The following is a 20,400-nucleotide window of genomic DNA, read 5'->3' on the forward strand; positions in this document are numbered from 1 at the left end:
GATTTGCCCAGAATCACAGGATGTTCAGCGTTGTTGCCGAGACTCGAACCCGGTTCCCCAGATTTGCGGTTGACCGCCCTAGTCGTTAGGCCAACTCCTCTCCCCAGGTTATTAAATGAATGCCCAAGTGGACAAATTAGCAAGATCAAGCTTCATTACAATGAAAACTCTGCAACTCATCTTCCCCCACCTGGGATTTCCATACAAGATCTAAGCCACTGTCTTTCTTGTACCGTCTAAACTTGATTACACCAATTGGCCCTACCAAGGACCATTTTATCAACAATAAAAAGACTACAACAGACTCAGAACTCTGCTGCCAGGCTACTCCTATATGTAAAGCCACAAGCCCCCATCTCTTTTTCCTTGAGGGCCCTACATTGGTTACCGGCTACCAGAAGATTCACATTCAAGCTGCTTTGTATCATCCACAAAGCAATCCATGGAACAGTACCACTTTTCCCCAGGAATAAAATCACCTAATGCATTCAACAAAGAAACTTCCGCTCCAGATTGGCACCTCACCTCAAAATCCCACAGAACAAGAAAAAAACATAGGTGTCACATCTTTCTCTGCTCAAGCAGACACACTATGGAATTCATTACCCACAAACATAAGATCAACAGAAAACTATCTTATCTTCAGAAGACTGCTGAAGAGTTTGCTCTTTCCTACATAGCCACCATACTCAAACACAATTGTGCAGCATATCCCTGTGTATATACACATTGAATTTGCTTATGTGTGTATCTAGATATATACATTTCTTGATATAAATATGCATAATAATATGTACTTATGTATCTATATATTAATTACTTTACTCCTACTGTAAAACAAAAATATTGACTCTCTCCAATGCACTACCCTATATGTCACCTGATACCTCTAGCAATATATCCTCTACCTTTATTCTCTTACTCATCCCAAACCTCATTCTACTACCATGATCTTCAAGATAACCCTTTCTAGGATCTTCTCTCCCCTATCCCTACTTGGATCACCCCAAACCTCATTTTAATACTATTATCTCCCAAACAACCCTTCTAAATTCGTCCCTCACCTATCCCTCCTTTGACTCATCCCAAAACTCATTTTAACCATGATCTCTCTAATCCATTTCTAGAGATTCTTTCCTCCTCTATCTCTCCTTATACTCATCCCAAAGCTCATTTTACTACTATGATCTCCCAATAAACACTTTCTAAACTCTTCCCTCTTCCATCCTCCCGTTATCCTTTTCAATCTAACTAACAGACTCACTTGTCCACCATTCAAATTAACTCAAATTTCACTATACTAAAACATCACTAATCCTTTTTGGGTTCTGGAATAGTGTGCTGCTTGCCGAAAAGCACTTCAAAGCCTCATCAGGGGTAGTAAGTGCTATATGAATACAATTACAATTACCTCAACCTATGTTCGTGACCATCTTAGAATGTTTTATCACCAAGTTAACAAAAGCGATTACAAAATGGCCAATGCGCATCTGTATCAATGCACATTCATGAGCGGCTCTCTTATAATCCTTTTAGTTATAGATTAGCGTTACTTGACCTTTCCAATATGCCCATAATGTTGTTTCCTGGAACAGTAAAGCACTATTTTAGGATAGCACAGGAAACAAGCATTAGTTAAGCCAATAGGTCTGCAGCCAATGACTTATTGGTTTTAGCAAAGTATTTCTTGTACATTATTATGACTTTAAAGCTCTGTAATAATGTTTTTTTTTACTTTGACTACATAATGTGCAGCCTAATTCTACGTTTATCAGAGCTTCTTAAAACAATTACAGATATTCGTCCAGCACTGACCAATGTCAGGTCCAGCTAAAATGCCCTGGCTTGTTGCAGCCTAATGCCCTGGGGTTCATTGTTTCAACAGTGTGCTGGCCCCAGAATGGATTAGTCAATCCACACAACATCCGATGGCCCATTCACAAATGGTACCTGTGATGAAAGCACACAGACCATGGGCGTCAGAGAGAGGATATTGCATGCAGCGTACACTGCACATGATTGTGGTATGCTGGTTTTCCTTCACAATGAATTCAATAATTGAGTTTCACTAGCAGTAATAGCTTTGATAAACGGCTAACAGTCGTTACTGTGGGCATTGAGATGCCTTCATTTGCTTTGACTAATTCAATCTTGTACCTTTGATAAGGTCACTTGATAATTAAGAAACAAATATCATATAGCTTGTAGATTTTTTCACAACATTTTTCTGAAGATTAACACAATGGCAGACCTTATAACCGTACTTCTTTGGAGTCATATTTCTATAGAACAAATTTGTTTCCAGTGCAAGTATCCAAGGATGCTTCAGTTTTAGCCGAATAAACTCAGCCACAGTATTTCTGCCCTTGTGTCTTCTTCTCTTGTATCAGGACAGAGTTACCCTTTGTTCTACAGCATTATCTGCATAGTCTCTTCTACTACGTTTCACAAAAGGGTTTGGCTGAGCCACCACTCCATGAAGTTATTCAGCATTCTGCTTCATGTACAGCAAATTCGGTGCTGATAACGCAGTCTATAATTGCATCACACTTTGGTTCTTATACAGCCAGCTCTTCAGCTTCTCCACCAGCGTCATCTCCTTTCTTTTTCTTTTTACCTGTCAATCAAACAAGAGCACCTGTTGTCAATCACACACAGTGATTCTCACTTTTCAGATACACATACACAGAAAAGTCACAATTGGTGAGTCAACTACTGAATTTTAAATAGCATTGCAGACCTCCAAGATGCACCAGAAGCCCTATGCAAATGTCATTCTAAATGGTCTCCCAAAGTAAGCCCAGTTGCCCATCAAGGCCTTCTGAATTGAGCAGCCAGGCTTACAGCGGGAGGCAAGGCATCACATACATTCTCAAATAGTAACTATGGCATCACAGGTTCAAAGTCATATGCACAGAACATCAAGTATGTCTTTATAATACCCTTTTTTGCTGTGAGTAATCTCTCCCCACCTTTTCTCCCAGGTCTTGGATGGTACTGGAATATTATTGTTTCTGGGGAGCAATAGCTGCGCCTAATGGTTATGCCCACTTGCTTCCATATGCATTGAGTCCAATGACCATTGGCAAATGGGTCCATTATGTGTTAACATATTTTAATAAATACAGTTCATTATGAACATTCAAGAATAGTTTGGGAACATGTATCAATATGAACACAAAAACACTTGTGGATGAAAGATTGATCATGATTACCTTCTGCATAAGTTCCTGATTCCATTGACATTGAACACTGAGACAAGTGATTCACTGATTGCCATTTATATTAGAGATAAAGTACCTGCAGTACAATATAAGGATATTGCAAGCTCCTAACAAGTTCCATAACCATATAGAGGAACGAGGCTTAACACAGAGTTCCTTTATAAGGTTATGGAACTCCGAGATGACTTGAAATATTCTTATCACGTATACCAGAGGGTACTTTATCCCATATAAAACATGGTCACACCATCATCTCTCCCACAAACCATGAAAAACCTAGGTGCATAGCTCTTTCATATGAAATAACAAGCATGTTTGCAAACATGAAGCATTAAAATAAAATCTCTAGTGCAAAATTAAACATATCAAGAACCTGTTAGATATTTTTTAAAAACAGTTATTAGAAACAGTCCAATACAAGCCAATTTTGAAAACCATCAAAAGCTTCAGTAGCTCGGAACATGTAGAAACATGCTTTTCTCTATCTAAGGAGTGCAAAAAATAAAAATATTATCTCTTTGCTTGTCATTGTAAGCTATTATAATAGAGCAGAAGAAAGAAAAGCAACTGTTCTGTTTGTTGCTTTAAACAGTTGCTTTCATTAGGCTCTGTGATCTAACTTGACTTTTACCTTGGCTGCTGGCTGTAGCAGAAGGCATTCAATCAATCATGGGCATTTGTATAGTGCGCTACTCACCCGGAAGGGTCTCAAGGCGCTGGGGGGGGGGGGAGGGGTCGGTTACTGCTCGAAGAGCCAGGTCTTGAGGAGCTTCCTGAAGGAGAGGTGATCTCCGGGTCAGCCGGAGGTGGATCGGGAGGGAGTTCCATGTCTTGGCTGCCAGGAGGGAGAAGGATCTTCCCCCAGCGGTGGCTTTGCGGATGCGTGGTACGGCGGCGAGGGCGAGGCTGGTTGATCGTAGCTGGCGAGTGGGTGCGTAGAAGGTCAGGCGGTTGTTGAGGTACTTGGGTCCCAAGTCGTGGAGAGCCTTGTGTGCGTGGGTGAGGAGTCTGAACGTGATCCTCTTGCTGACGGGGAGCCAGTGCAGGTCTCTCAGGTGGCCGGAGATGTGGCTGTGTCGGGAGATGTCCAGGACGAGTCGTGCGGAGGTGTTCTGGATGCGCTGGAGTCTTTTCTGAAGTTTGGCTGTGGTTCCCGCATAGAGGGTGTTTCCATAGTCCAGTCGGCTGGTGACGAGTGCCTGGGTGATCGGCTTCGGTGGGGATCCATCGGAAGATCTTACGGAGCATGCGCAGGGTGTTGAAGCATGATGACGAGACGGCGTTGACTTGTCTGGTCATCGAGAGGGAGGAGTCCAGGATGAAGCCCAGGTTGCGTGCATGGTCCGTTGGTTTGGGGGTGGTGCCCAGGGCAGGGGGCCACCAGGAGTCGTCCCAGGCGGAGGGCGATGATCCCAGGATGAGGACTTCCGTCTTGTCTGAGTTTAGTTTCAGGCGGCTGTTCTTCATCCATTCGGCGACGTCTTTCATCCCTTCGTGTAGGCTGGTTCTGGGGGTGGCGGGGTCGTTGGTAAGGGAGAGGATTAGCTGGGTGTCATCGGCATAGGAGATGATGTTGAGGTTGTGTTTGCGTGCGATGGCTGCGAGAGGGCTCATGTAGATGTTGAAGAGGGTTGGGTTGAGTGATGACCCTTGTGGTACGCCGCAGATGACTTCGGTGGCCTCGGATCTGAACGGGGGAGGCGGACTCTCTGGGTTCTTCCGGCGAGGAACGAGATGATCCACTCCAGTGCCTTCTCTCGGATTCCGATGTTGCTGACTTCAGAACCTAATTGTAATAACCTGATTATAGTTAAGCTCAGATGTTTTTCTGTATAATTAGCGACTTGGTGTGTCAGAAGTTGCCGATTATAAAGAAATTATTGACTGCAGTCTAAGAAGGGATTACAGTATCCATGTATTGAATGAGTATTATCCTAATACTTAAAAAGCCACTCGACAGCATTAGCTCAAAGATCAAATAGTTACAGGACCATAATTAAGTATGGTGCCAGGAAGACACTTTGACGCAGTAAGTAAACAATTGTTTTCTGTATTTCTGGAAGGGAACACACGTTTATGAGTAGAGAATAATGAAGGCGTACCAATGTCTTTCTAATTCAAGTGTGTGTCAAGGGCGTATTCCTGCCTACCTAGAAGGCCAGTCTTGCACCGTTCACATGTATTTACTCCACTTGGGGAATATTATAAAGTTACTATGAAATCCATAAGATACATAACCCAGAGTGATTGTGAAAAAATATCCACTTGACTCTAGGTTTGTAGTCACTACATATCCTGAGGGATTGGCACCATAAATGAAATGTGACAATTAATGACAAAATGAGGCATTGTGCATACAGCATGTTATGAGTTTAATTTCACATTACATGGGAACTGGAGTGCAAGAATAAGGACAAAACATATGGATGGCAGACATTTTAATAAAAACTTTGGCACATATTTTGGCACAATTAGTGAAAGTGTGCCAGCGAACATTAAAATGGTATTTCTTGAATGTGAAAAATATACATTTGTTATTCCAGTATCCGCAGACTTGTATTTAGGAGCTGAAAAATACCAGTTTGGAATCTTTAGTGCATGCATGGACTGAATGCATGTTAATATGTGTGGCTTTTTTTGTTTTATAGCATGCTTTATTGAAATCCATCAGGAAATATAACCACATGAACAAGAACTAAGACACAGTACATGAAAATGTAATGCAGGAAAAGTAGATACATTTTTATGAACAATCACAAAGTGATTATGATACTTATCAATTGAATATATGTGGTAATACAATGGATTGGTAAAGCATAGCTATGTAAAAGAACATTAAAGGAGGGATTAGAAAGGGAAAAAATTATATAACGTCTACTGATTTATGAGTTAATAATGCATAAAACAATGTAAGCATTAAAGATTAGAAATATAACATCAGATTACCTTGTACGATGGTAAAAGTACAAAAAAACAGAAACATTGGAGGAGGTTTTGAAACTTCTTCAGCAATATAAGTTGGTTTTTTACTTTGAGAGCTGGAGGTATTGAGAAAAGATGTTAAAGGTGACCTTAAACATTCTCTTTAAAAAACTAGAGCAATAGGCTTAACATCCAATTGATGATTAAAACATATTGCATACCACCCTGCTTTGTTGAAAGCCTTAGGGGGTCATTAGGATGGCGGGCGGACTTTGCCTGCCCGCCATCCTCGTGGTAAAAGGGACCGCCAGCCTTAAGGGCTGGGGTCCCGTGGGGGGTATTAGGATGTGCCCGCCACAGTGGCGGGCACATCCTGCATGTTAAGCATTATGGCGGGTGGTGCTCTCAGCACCGCCCGCCACAATGCTTAAAAAGCACTTTTGCATTTGCATAATCAAAACTTGATTATGCAAATGCAGGGGGTGTAGCGTTCTAATCTAGTACCCTGATCGATACTGTGACCTTATGCCCCTATACGGCTATAAATCCATTTATTCCCTATATTGGCATAACCGATCAAATGCAATATTCAGAAACTCGTCTCTGGCCTCACACGAACAGAGCCACATTTCAGAATCGCTTCCTATGCCACTTCCTTTGCAGCTAATTAGTGCAATGACATAGCAGAAGTTACTATCTAAGATTCTAGATTAACACTCCGAGTTCTTCAACAAGATAAAAACTCAGCAACCTGGAAAGCCCCGCTTGCTATGTTTTGATTAGTAATAGAACTCTAATGAGCACTGATAGACGATCACTTCCTAGTGACATCTTTATTGACGTCTTATGTCCAAAAACTTACGTCAAACTAGGCACCTTTCAGGTATAAATATTACCAACGTTGCCTTAAGCAAAGGCATCTGAAGTTGCTGTTATGCTGATGATACCATAGCTGCTATCGCTACGGCTATCACTGCTAATGAGCGAACGATGGTGTGGTGAACTTAGGAGCTGAACAGCCGTCCCCCTGCAAGAGCCCAGCAGATGCAAGCTGCCCGCGGACGCTGCCCCTCCTCTTCCTCGACGCGCTGAGAGAGACGCTGTCTTTTCTCCTGCAGAGAAATCCAGCTCCGGCGTTTCCAGGCTACCCTTGCGGGTGACGGGTATATCGACCCCCTGAAGGAGATACCAGACCTCCATCCTTCTATTCCAGAGGTATGGTGTTGACTAAACCCTTAGAGAGAATTCTTGAAGCAAACCTTGGCAAAACCAACTTAACTTAAAGCTACTTACTTACTCCCCTCCCAAGTATTAGGCTTAGGTCAGGTACACTGGGGTAGTCGTAGTTAGAAGCACCAGTTGAGTATTTTAGCCTAATGTATATATAAATGTATATATGTTTTATTCATTTTAAACCATTGTAAGGCTAAGAAACCATATCAATGCTTTTACAGTATTATTTCGCAATACTCATCTTACTGTATGTACTTTTTATAATAACAAGTCTTGCAATTGTGGCAATTCATTTCTCTTGTACGAGAAGAAAGACTGTTCAATAAATGTTACCCTTTATTGAAATCGCCCTTCTCTCTATTCTCTACATATTGTGAAAGTAATCTGCACAACCACTGACTGAGTAAAATAACTGTCTATTGTTCACACAACTCTAGAGATTGACTCTTATCTGAGGAGCAAAGTTGTCATGTTGCACGGTTGTTGGAAAACTGAATCCCTTCTTGTCTGTACCAGGGAAGCTGATCACTTCCTATTCAGAGAAGAAAGTTTCCAGTGACCTCTGAGCTAGTTCGTAACAAACCCAATTAAGTTTAGCATAGTCAGTGGAGGCCTGGAAGATCCGCACTTCTACGTCGATACTACTGTTTATCTTATTCCAATGTGCAGGGCCTATTGGGAAAATAGGAACTACATTACATGGCGCCCAAACGTTTGGTAAGGCGATTAACTAACGCAAGACGTTAGAGTAACTCTGTCGTGCATTTTCACACAGACCCCTTTCTCCCGTAAATACTCCAATAGACGTCTGGAGTGGGTGAAAGGTTAAAATCCGCCCGAACTCAGTAGGAAGAGATTCCTATGTAAAGCTCTGGTTTATTCAACGTTGAAGGATACAGTGTTCCAAAATATTGTGCACCTAATCTTTGTCTCCTTGGAGACCTACTCTGCAAAAACCTTCCTGACAATAAAATGTCAGACAGTGAAGAAGAAAGGGAAGCAGCTAGACTGGCAACCCTACTAATAGAGGAAGACACAAGTCTCCTACAGACTGAACCGGATGCAATAATCATCCCGGTACATTTAAGAAAGTCTATAACTTTAAAACTTATAGAAAATGGACTGACACCACAAGGTGGTACAGTGATTTTTGTGATAGACGCACACGAATATCGGCAGACAGAGGTGTTCTATTCATGGATAAACTTTCCAGCGGCAAACGCTAGAACAAAAGAGTTTCACTATTACAAAATAGAGGAACCACCGGATGAGTACGCTCCTTTCGAGGAGATTGAAATCCCATTAAAATACCAAGAACATTTACTTTGGTTTAAAGGCGCCCTAAAACATAATGATCATATTACCAGGCTGGGTCCACTAGGTAGACCAGGAGCAACGTGGCCGGTTCTAGCCAGCTACACACCACATCCGGACATTGAGAAAGTGTCAAAAGAAGAGCTGTTAGTAGAGCTAAAAACATCAATTAAAATACATAGGCAATTAGTCCAATATGTAATGCGGACTGCAACAGTCCAACCAGCTGTTAATGTACCACAGCTGACCCCTCATCTGGGGAACACTAATAAAAGTACACCACAGAACATACAGTCATGTCTTGGTAAAACACCAGTAAAATAGGAACAAATTCCTTTCTGGTTAGCGCAAAAAATCACTCAAATAGAGGTAGTATTTCCGGATACCACCCCTGTTGAGAAACACAGAATCTTGACCATCTGCCTTCCTATGGGAATCGCACCACACGTGGAGGACTGTGACACTTGGGGTACAGTCTTTGCTTCCATCTACACAAAAACACATGGTGTTCCGTTTATGGCGGTAATACCAGATGTACTAAGACAGATTCAAAATGAATACGGTCCAGAACCTGCTTTAACTCTTGGTATGAAATTACTGAAAGACTTCAAGCAGGTCTCGGCTATATTATTAGCCAATATAAAAGGAGAAGCAGCATCTGTGGCGATCCGCCAGAAGTTGAGGGAAACAGATATAACAGATCAACCAATTGAGCTTTCCAGAATCATAGAAAAATGCTAAGAAGAACTAGGTAGAGACAGCTTGGGTGGGAAGCCAGTAAAGCCCCAACTGCTCGAAAATCCAGAAAAATTATTTATTAAAAATAATTCAAACACTCCTAAAAAGAGCTGGGATGGAAATAAACAATCCACTGCCAAGGAAAAAGTATTCCAGTCCAGAGGAAGGTCTCCTCGACGGAGGGAAAGAACTCCGACTCGAGAACACCAGTCTCCCCAGAGGGAGCCCTCTGAGACAAGAAATAACCTTAGAAATAGGGATAATTTGAAAACACCTGATAGATATCAAAGTGTTGATACACGTCCCTTTCGATCTTTTTCGCAGAAATCTGAAAGACGAGGACGGTCAGACCCAGGAGAGCACACCAAGTCCAAAGACAAGGAACCTGTTCAGAGTAAAAAATCTCAATTTCCAAAAAAGAAGGTAGCCAGTATTAGAGTAATCAACCATGCCGAGAATACTGAGAACACAGTTGAAAAACGGGGAGTGGGCACAGACAATGTTAGACAGTGCAGCAGAAATCACTATAGCCCGCAAGATCTTGATGAGTCATCTGGAGACAGTGGACACGAATGAATACATTCAGGTTGAAACTGCCGACACCAGACTTAGCGAGCCCCATAAAATATACAAAATACCATTGCGTATAGAGGGTGATAAGACTAGGAAAATAAAGGGTCTATTTTGGGATAAACTCTCAAAAGGCTATGATATTCTGTTAGCTGAAAAAGATTGCCCCCCGGAGTTTGTCAGGGAGTGCCCTCGTGGCGAAGAAATGATTATGCCTGCCTTCTCGAATCACATTCCGATTCACAAAAAATATACTTATGCAAGGAGCGGAGCTTGGCTCGCGATGACTATGGCCGCTTGAGCCCTGAGCTCCTTCGCGCCGGCCAAAGATCCTTCACTTATCCGGCTATCTGTTACCGCAAATTAAGTTTTGAATAGACTCCCTGACGTCGGAAACTCGCTGCGTCCAGTACATCCTGCCCCGACTCTCCTGGCTCCTGCCTGGCCTATGCTACAACTACAGAGGTGCTGCGGGGCGCAGGGCCGCTGATCCCTGCGCCGGAGTGGTGAGCGAGGCAGGGCTGCGTCCCTGTGCGTGCAGCTGAGAGGGGTGTTGTCGGCCGGTTCCTTGCATCTTTGGAACCGGACCCGAGTGAGCACCAGCGCGGACAGCGGCGCTACCGGTGGACTGCCGCCGACCTTGTATACATAATTTGCCAGGAGGACGGTGTGAGGTGACCCCTGCCCCCCCCCTTTTTCCGAGAGAGCGAGATGGCTGGTGCTGAGAAGGGACGCCCGAGGCATTTATGAACGGAGGGGCAGTGCTGGGGAGACGCCTGTACTGAGGGGCCCAGAGAAGGTGGATTGCTGCTTTTAGCTCTCACGGAGGAGACAAAGGCTCCAGGACATGTGGTGCTGCCAATTTGAACGTAGCAGAGAGGTCATAAAACTCCAACAGACACTGGGCCATAGTGGTGTGTGCACCTGGCGGGTTGTCTGGGCCCAGCAGAGCCCGGTGGTGGGTGTGGAGCGCTAATTGACACAGTTGGGGGGGGGCTCCTGTGCATTTCCTGTGGGGCCAAAGCTGCTGACCCTTACCTGCTGACTCGCACACCCGGACAAGCGCGCACCTTAATCCCCGCCATCGCCGCAGCTGCCAGGACACCGCAGCGCGGCAGCTGGGATAGGGGACTACATCCCCCAACATCCTTAGCGGCAGGACGCCGCCTCCAGCAACCAGGGAGCGCCCGAAGGCGCTTTAAAAGAAGGACTGCCCTCCGCGTCGCGGGTAGCGCCGGGAGAAGCCCGGGACAAGGGCGGGACCATCTAAGGCCATCATAGGCCAGAGGAGGCCGGGTCGGGTCATCCCCCTTGCATGTGAATTGACTGATTACGTGCTATGAGGAACACTGACTTAAGGTACCTTACCATCTGATTATATTTGTGGTATTCTACAGGTTCTTGCCAAGGGTCACTGTGGCTTGACTCCCGACATTGTTCTTGCTTTGTTTGTTACAAGCTGTTACATTATGTCTTGCAAGGGGGTCTGTAGAAAACACTCCCTGGAGGGTGACTTGCTCAGGGGAAGAATGGACTATTACTTCAAGAGTGCTCTAACGCCCATTGCTAGCGAATTGGAAAGACTTGATCGATCTCCTGCCATGGACAGTCCTCTTACCAAGAGTTCTCCCTCACAGACTGCTGATATAGCTCCACCTATATCATTATTGGAAGAACTCAATCTATTGTGTAAAGCCTTGTATGTCCCTGTGAATATAGAAAATGTGCTAACTCCCGTTCCAATCTCCCCTATAGCTATGACTAGTCCTGGTCCCAGTCGTTCTTCCCAACCGACCCAGATTTTACAGGACACAATTCACCCAACATCAAACTTCCCACCCATCGTTCCAACCCAGGTGCCCTCGGCCAAAAGGAAGAGAGATAAAGTTAACCAAACAGGCAATCAGGTTAAGAAACAAAAATTAGGCCGACAGCGACCAGTACACAATACTGCTAGCACTAAAAATCCGAATGTACTTGTACAGATTCCCTATTATCCGCGCTTGAAAATATCATGAAATCTATTATATCCCCACTGCTCGATAAAATAACTAGCCTAGGGGATAGACTAACGGGACTTGAAGAAGCAATAAAGGCTAACTCGCTACCTACAAAAACCTTGGGAGGACCAGTACCACTACAGTGCCCACCCCCCATTGAATCACCTGTCTCTAACACACCTATCGGTAAACAAATAGCTGCCCCACCGTGAACATTTTAAAAAACTCGAAAGCAGCCACGACACCACAGTGTTCCCACCCCAGGGTTGGGCAAAATAAAGAAATGTCATCCCAAAATAGAATAGCGGCTAGTCATAACACCATGCCACGTAAAACTAATCACCTTCACTTGCCACCAGAGGCAGCTCCCATTGTGTCTGTCCTCGCAGGTATACCAGAACTCCCAAAGGGGAAACATGAAAGTCAGCAGGATCTAAGGAACAAGGTAGCGTTCTGGTTAACTAAGAATAGACCATTGCCCGCCAATATAGATGGCACTATTCTAAGCGTCAGAAGGGTGGGCTGGCTAGGACCCCTTGTAAAAAATACTGTGGGCAATTTGGTTCTTGTAAAATTCAGCAACAAATATGTCGTCCCATACCTCAAATCCTGGCAGCCGCAAATAGGTGATGGTCCAATATCTACTTGGAGTTTAAGCGATTTTTACCCTAGATATTTATATGTCCCGCCGCACCGTTAAGTAACTCAGAGTAACTTCCGGACGGCTAGAAGTGGTCTTGTACTGAATGGCCCCATCTCCCCCTTTTTTAATTTTGTTCATTCCTTTTGTTGTCCAGTGATTAGCTGAATTTTAATTCCTTTTTTTTATTTAATCACTATTTAATCACTTTTTCTTAAAATGTTTGTTAATTTCTTGCGAAATGAAATGTCTTTGATGTGTTGATGTGTATATATATGTGTCGCTGTTGCTTTTATGATTTTACATTGAAATCGAATAAAGCTAATAGAAACTACTTATGCAAGGAAATGGGCAGTAGCCCAGGCACTGGCATAATATAAAAATCATGTAGGATGGGATGAGGACTCACCTCCTCACAAAATCCAATTAAAAAGTGAACCAACTGCCCAACGGCAGTATCCCATTAAGCAAGAAGCTAAAAAACAAGTCAGGGAGATCTTAGATCAACTTGAATACCAGGGGGTGATTGAAACATGCACCTCTCAAATGAACAATCCTTTGTTTCCTGTCTCCAAGCCAGACAATTCATATCGTCTAGTTTTGGACTACAGACACCTTAATGCATGTTGCAAAACATTTGCAGTACAAAACTCGCATAGTGCTGCACTAATGAACAACATAGTTAGGAAAAAATATAAAACGACATTAGACATATCGAATGGTTTCTTTTGTCAAAACATTGCACCAGAAAGCAGGTATTTGACCGCTTTCTGCGTAATGGGGTCTCAGAAAAATTTCTGTAGGCTCCCACAGGGGTTCAAGAACAGCCCAGGACTATTCTCAGCTAGAGTAACAGAGTTACTACAAATGTATGATGATGAGGCATTATCTTACGTAGATGATATCTATCTCACAGACGACGACTTGGATACTCACTTGAAAAGAGTGAACGCCATTATACTTGGGTTCGCAGCAGAGGGTTACAAATTCAACTTTAAAAAGTCTCGAATTGCCCATCTGACAGTATTATTTTTAGGATACGAATTATCAAGTGAAGGAAAAAGCCTAGCGGACAACTTCTTAGAGAAGTGCGCTGTACTCCAAGCTCCAAAAACGCTGAAGAATTTACAATCCATACTAGGTTTTCTGAATTTCGGATGAACTTACATTCTAAATTACGCAGAGAGGGTTAAACCTCTCTACGAACTAATAAAACCTGATTTTAAACAAATCAATTGGACTCAAAAACACACAGAAATTTTGGGATCACTGCAAACAGACATGTTAGCAAAAACAAAATTAGATACACGTGACAACACAAGCGATCTTGTAATCCGAGTCATCCCAGGAAGATGCAGATTCACGTACCTGACCTCTAATGAGGGAGAAAAGGTACCAATTTCAATTAAATCTCACTTGTACACACAAGCAGAAAAAACATTCAGTCACACAGAAAATACTGTGAAAGCAGTGCAAATTGCATTAGCAAATGAACAAGAATTAGCACATGGTAAAAGGATTAATATCCTCACAGCGGAATCCGCCTTCGAGGCGCTATTCAGTCCAGTATACCTGCCTACAGTGTCACTGGATCCGAAATGGATACAGTGTGTAGATTCTCTTGGAGCGGAAGATGTGAAATACTATTTCGCCCCGCAATTCGAAGAACTGAATGATTTAGAATATGAAGAAGAATATCCTCTGCCAATCAAACTTCTGCCTCTCCCACATTACGCCTGTATAATCTATACAGATAGACTTGTACAGCATTTCAACGTAGAGAGCAAATCCTACGATGCAGCCTGTGCGATTGTTAAAGGTCGTTGGCTGTGCAGTAAATTCAGACCGAAAATAACAAAAACTGAATCAGTAAGAAACTGTTCGGCTCAGAGAGCTGAAATCAGATCTTTAAAGATGGCGCTTGAAAATGCAGAACGTGAATTCCCAACACTTATCGTGTGCGATTCTCATTTATGCGTCAACTCTTACAATAATAAGCTGCAGAGCTGGATTGAAAACGATTACAAAGATGGCACAGGTGCCACAATAAAGCATAAATTCCTCTGGAAACAGGTAGCTCTTTTACAGAAAGAACTACAAAAGACTCACGTGATACACGCACAGAGTCTTCAACGTGATGGCGTTCACGTTGCAGGGAATTCATTGGCTAACACAGCCACAGCGGAAGCAACTAAACCAGCTTCCGTAGCCACAAAAAAGCGTGCAGAAAAATACATAGACGGGGAAACCATGCTGGCAGTAAAAACGGCTGTAAAAGGCGACTGTGCAGCACTACCCGTGAACTATCCACTCAATTATGCATACGTAATCGATGCAAACTCCGTTCCTTTTGCTTGAATCCCTGGAGTGGGGGATAGGGTAATTCCAAACATGAACAGGAGAATATTTTTAATAGCAGACGCACACATGGGATTGGGACCTAGACACCAAACAATTAGGGACTCTCTGAGAGAATTGGAATCAGTATACTGGTGGCCGGGAATGAGTGTACAACACCAAATATATGCAAACAACTGTGAAAACTGTAACAGGAATCGCAGTAGTGAGCTATGCTACCGGCTACCAATCAGAAACAGCGTAACGCTGTCTACACCCCATCCTGCATCCTATTAATCATTAAGGCTAAACACACTTAAAAAATGTGGCCTCCAGCGCTTGGCTGACGCCAGAACGGTTATAAAAGATCTGCGAGTCCTTATCGGCACATACACAATTGCCATGTTCCATTATGACCAGGGTCCTGCTTTTAGCTCTCGAGCTTATAAGGAGGCCATGGCCAGCATGGGAGTTGGGTTGCGGTATTCTTGTCCGTCACACCCCGAAGGGAATAGTGTGGTAGAAAGAAAAAACCGGGGCATAAAGCGATCTATAACAGCGAAGGTATTAGGTTCAGGCGCTGGGTGGGTCAAACATCTAATAAGTGTCCAAATCAGTCTTAAAAATTTGCCAAGAAATTCTCTTAAAGGTTTCAGCCCATACAAACTATTGTTCGGAACTAGAATGAGAGTTCAGGACTTAGATAGTCAAGTATCAGTGGTACAAGATAAGAAAACAGACTTTGACATCAAAGATCGTTTGGCTGTTTTACAGGACTTGAATGAAACAAGAAAATCCTTAAGCAACATAAAGTTAAAGCAACAGCCAGCTACCACTGACGAGGCACCACAAGCAACAGCCCCAGCAAGGCCTGTCTGGATTCCAAAGATTGGTGATCTAGTCAGAGAAAAAATAGCGGTGAAGAAGGAATTTGGGCCTTCTTACAGAAAAGCAGTACCCGTCTTGGCATTCACCGGAACAAGATCAGTAGTACTACCGCCCCTTGCTGGTAAAAAGGAGAACAGAGTTCTATCAATCGACCTGGTAAAACCACAAGCATGTGGCCTATAATCAACAGTAGGCCCAGTGGACTCCCGAGAAACAACAGAATACCCAAACTTGCAACAATCCAAGAGGTTCAAACTGAAAGACTAATCACATTCGATCAGTCTGCAGTGCACAGAGAAGGACTATGCAATAATGCCATGGAACTCATGCCTCTTGAGACACAGATTGAAACAGTTCGTCAAGAAACACCAGTCTACAATAATGTGGCATCAGAAAGTGCTACCGAAAGACAAATTGAAAGAACAATCCCAACAATTGACAGAACTGCCTCTGGTTATTTCATCGACTTCGACAACTTTTCCGAGGATCAAAGCAACCCCGAAGTGATGCCAGAAATAAAAAAGACTTTTAAAGAAAAAGCAACGGAACTCTTTCATCAACTGAAGGAAATCTACCTTATTTCCCCTTGGTTAGAGTTCTGGTTCGGACTAGGTGTATTTTTCCTCCTGCTTTGGCTCATCATGGTACTTTGTTTGGGAAAATTCATTGAGGGAAAATATAGTACAATGGACACAGCAAGTCAGAACATCAACTTAGTCCTCAAACCACACAGATCATCCCACGTGAAGAAAAGAGAACTGTCAACAGTAAATGTCACAGCCATTCCAATACCCAGTGGGGTAGTATGAGAGAACATTGACTATGAAATCTATGGTCCGGTAGAAATCCTGAAGTATCCTCACCAACTCAAGGTTTCCTTAAGTGACTTTGTAAAACCTAGTACATTCTCTGATGATTGGGACTTTGACAGTATTAATAACATGATGTCTGATTTAGTAATGTCAGCTAGATTCACAGAACATGATTATTTACAAGGTTCGTCTAGTTATGAACAGATGTTCTGTTTTACACATTATGGCGATCATTATTTGCATAAATATACACAACCTAGAAATGTTTTTAAGTATAATCAATGGGAACATTGTGCTACACCACCTAAAAGCAGTTCTAAAACATTCTTTGAGAAATTCAAGTACTTCTCAGGGTTTAACACCAGTGATGCAGAAACGTTTTATTACAAACTGTTAGATAAAACAGGATTGAAAACAATGCTGACAAACACTAAATTTATACATTCTGAAGCATTTTATGAAAAAATTATGACATTTGGTTTTGATTATTGGAAAAATAACATTGAAACAAAAACCATTTGGGGTACGAAAGATTGGCAGGTACAAGGCCTAGAAGCATTATTCAGAACCTGCATGATACCAGAACAAATTATGTTTTTAAATGACACAATTCACCAAACATCCTGTCTTGGCCTAGCTAAGATCAAAGACCTAAACAAACCGTCTATTCCGAAGCCAATACCTGATAATGCAACAACAGATATTGAGATAGACGTAACTAAAATTTTACATTTTAACAGAACACATCCTGATTGGAAAAAGTGGTTAATCTGGCCTACTGACACAAACAACTGTCAAGATAGATTCCTGAACAAAACACAGGGGTTAAAAATGACCAGATAAGACCCTAGATACTCCCAGAGACAACATCCAGGGATAGTAACAACATACAGTGTAGGGAAACTCTGCCTAGAATGGCTAGGATCATCCACACTGGCTGAAATTAAGCAACACTTGTCTTTACTTAAAGAGGGTGCTGATTTGCGCGATTTAATTATGGGACCACGCAAACAGCGTCAAAAGCGTTTCATAGCGACCAGTATCTATGCTGCATACAACGAGGCTTGGAAAGTCACACAAATTGAAACAGCAGAAAAAATACGAGAAAATTGATCGTATTAATTTGGAAAAATCACTTTCTGTAGTGGAAAATGGGTTAATGACTCTGTCCTCCAGAATATATTAGTTGGACAATATTGTATCCTCTGCCTTTGATATAATAGACAGAGACTTGCTAATGTTACAGCATGGCCAGTCACAATTACGTTCTATTGTACAATTAAGCTGGACGCTGCAAAATCTTCGTTCAGGCTATGTGCCTTGGCGTTTAATCAACACAACGTCATTGTTTTCCATTTTTAACCTTACTGATAAACAAATCAGCTTGGCACAGAAAGGAGCAGACTATACAATCCTGAGCATCGAAAAACTTGCGAGATTACCATTGACAATGTCAGAAAGTCCTGTCATTGAATGGATAATATACGGAATTATCACTATTCCGATAACAACTTTCCGATTTAAAAAGTGCCTTGAATACATACCTACTGGCCAGTATGAACGATTGGGTAAAGGTTATGTTAAGGTAGCATGGAAATTACCATACACACATTCATGCTATAGTGACAGCGACAAAAATGTATTTCTTAGTGGTGAAAACTGTAAACGTTCACTAAGCGGTATACTTTTGTGCCAGGGTATTAATTTACACGGAGCCTGTGAAGGTAATTCTAACAACCTTTCATGCCACCAGCTTGTCACACCTGGAACGCAGATAGAGCCCTTCTTTATGCAACTCGCAAATGGGAGTTACATTCTAAGAACGGATCACAGATGTTGTGGCCTTTTGCCAGGAAAAGCGTATCTCGTAAGCGTAACTTCCATGGTCAAATGCTGTATGCAAGCATTGTTCCCGAGCGGGCCTGGAGACATAGAGACTCCCATCTGGCCTCGTCTGCATTTCTCTTCTATACGAATTGATACTTTAAGCAAAATGAAGTCTGTGCTTTTGCAGACAACAGTGCCCATCACGTCATCAAAAGAGACGTATGATCTCCTAGTTGCAAGGACAGCTACAGAGGTTCATGACCTTTTATCAACAAATTGCCCCGTGCATTTCGTAGAAATGTTGAGCCAACTCCTTAACATGTCTAGTGCCACAGGCATCCCAGGCATATTTAAGACGATTTTTACGGGACTGCTAACACCATTTGAAGCAATTCTGGGAATCGTTCCAAATTTTGTCCACTCTGTTTTTGGCGGCATACCCCTATTTTTGGGACTTGTAGCAGGCATTTTATTTTTGACCCTCCTGCTTCGATATGGCAAGCCACAGCTCAGACATGACTCCTATGGGAATGGAAGAAACAATCCTAGCAATCAGCTACCGGGACAGAACAACTAAAGTCCTTGGATTGGCCAGGCTGAGAGATCTAAACATGACCTGGTTCCTTTCATTTAGACCGATATGGCAAAACTGCATCTTACCTGTACTACGATGTATGCTATGCGGAGATGAGTGCGTGTTGGACACCTGTCTTGCACTTCCATCAGCAGTACCAATGGATATCGATACTTTGCTAAGTCCGATAACGGCTCACGCATTGTGTTGTCCCCAGCGGCTACCAATCCTGATGACGGCATTCGTTGAGACTCCTGTGCTACGACTAGGTGGTAACAGTGGAGCGAGTGACAAAAGCAACATCACCCAGGTACGACCTTCTGTGAGCATTGCTGATCCAGCCTTTGATGACAGCAATCATTCTCACACCTGCCAAGTTACAGCACTATCGAATTTGGTCGAACTGTCACCTGATTTTGTAGACCAATTCTTTGAGAGCCTGTTGTTGTATACTGTGTTTGGGGCACATACCTGGTCGGTCGGTAAACCTGCCCTTAGACCCTTCTCAATTGTTTGTTGGATACCTGATTTTGTAGACCAATTCTTTGAGAGCCTGTCTGATATGATGTTCTCACCCGAACAGAAACAATAACTTTAGAGAAGCATTCCGACACACAGCGTTCCCATGAACTCTGAATTCGGCCTTCAGTTTTGAACAACAAAAACTGCTAAAAGCGTTGGAACTCTTTCCCCCGCTCAAGCAATAATTCTTTTGAATTGAACACTTTTTTAATATTCACATTTTTCTGGCACGAAAAATTCTTTGCTTAAAGTAGAGAACAGAAGCTTCTACTTCTATTTTTAAATACATCTAGAGACATAATAATTTCACACCAGCCTCTAGCACATTTTACTGCAATGCATTTATATGTGATGAAATTATCTCGCCCTTCCTTTCTGTATTCAGAGATATTTTCATGTGTAATTCTTTTTGCAAAATCGTTCATTGATTTCATATGCTATAATTTTTGAATGATTTCTATGCTTCAAAAACGTACAGTACCTATATTTTCACGTATTACAAATACGCCTATTTCAAATGCATATATGTATTTTGGGGTGGGCAATGTTACACATGCATCTTATTGCTCTAGTTTTAGTAATTTGATGGACATGAATTCGTGGAGTGGGTGTAGCGTTCTAATCTAGGACCCTGATCGATACTGTGACCTTATGCCCCTATACGGCTATAAGTCCATTTATTCTCTATATTGGCATAACCGATCAAATGCAATATTCAGAAACTCGTCTCTGGCCTCACACGAACAGAGCCACATTTCAGAATCGCTTCCTATGCCACTTCCTTTGCAGCTAATTAGTG

General features: G+C 42.5%; 1 protein-coding gene across 2 annotated transcripts in view; it reads right to left on the reverse strand.

The window, feature by feature from the left end:
- Window positions 1–1,245: 1,245 nt before the first annotated feature.
- Window positions 1,246–20,400, reverse strand: part of LOC147673962 (SLAM family member 8-like) — a 96,076-nt gene continuing 76,921 nt past the window's right edge. Inside the window, exon 4 of one of the 2 annotated variants that reach the window (XM_086945048.1) lies at window positions 1,246–2,617. In XM_086945048.1, coding sequence (XP_086801174.1) covers window positions 2,559–2,617 — 59 coding nt within the window. In that variant the 3' untranslated portion in view covers window positions 1,246–2,558. The remainder of the gene's footprint in view (window positions 2,618–20,400) is intronic. The other variant, XM_086945047.1, reaches the window with a different exon arrangement.

This window comes from Lissotriton vulgaris, chromosome 12 (genome assembly GCF_964263255.1).
Source record: "Lissotriton vulgaris chromosome 12, aLisVul1.2, whole genome shotgun sequence".
Lineage (NCBI taxonomy): Eukaryota > Metazoa > Chordata > Amphibia > Caudata > Salamandridae > Lissotriton > Lissotriton vulgaris.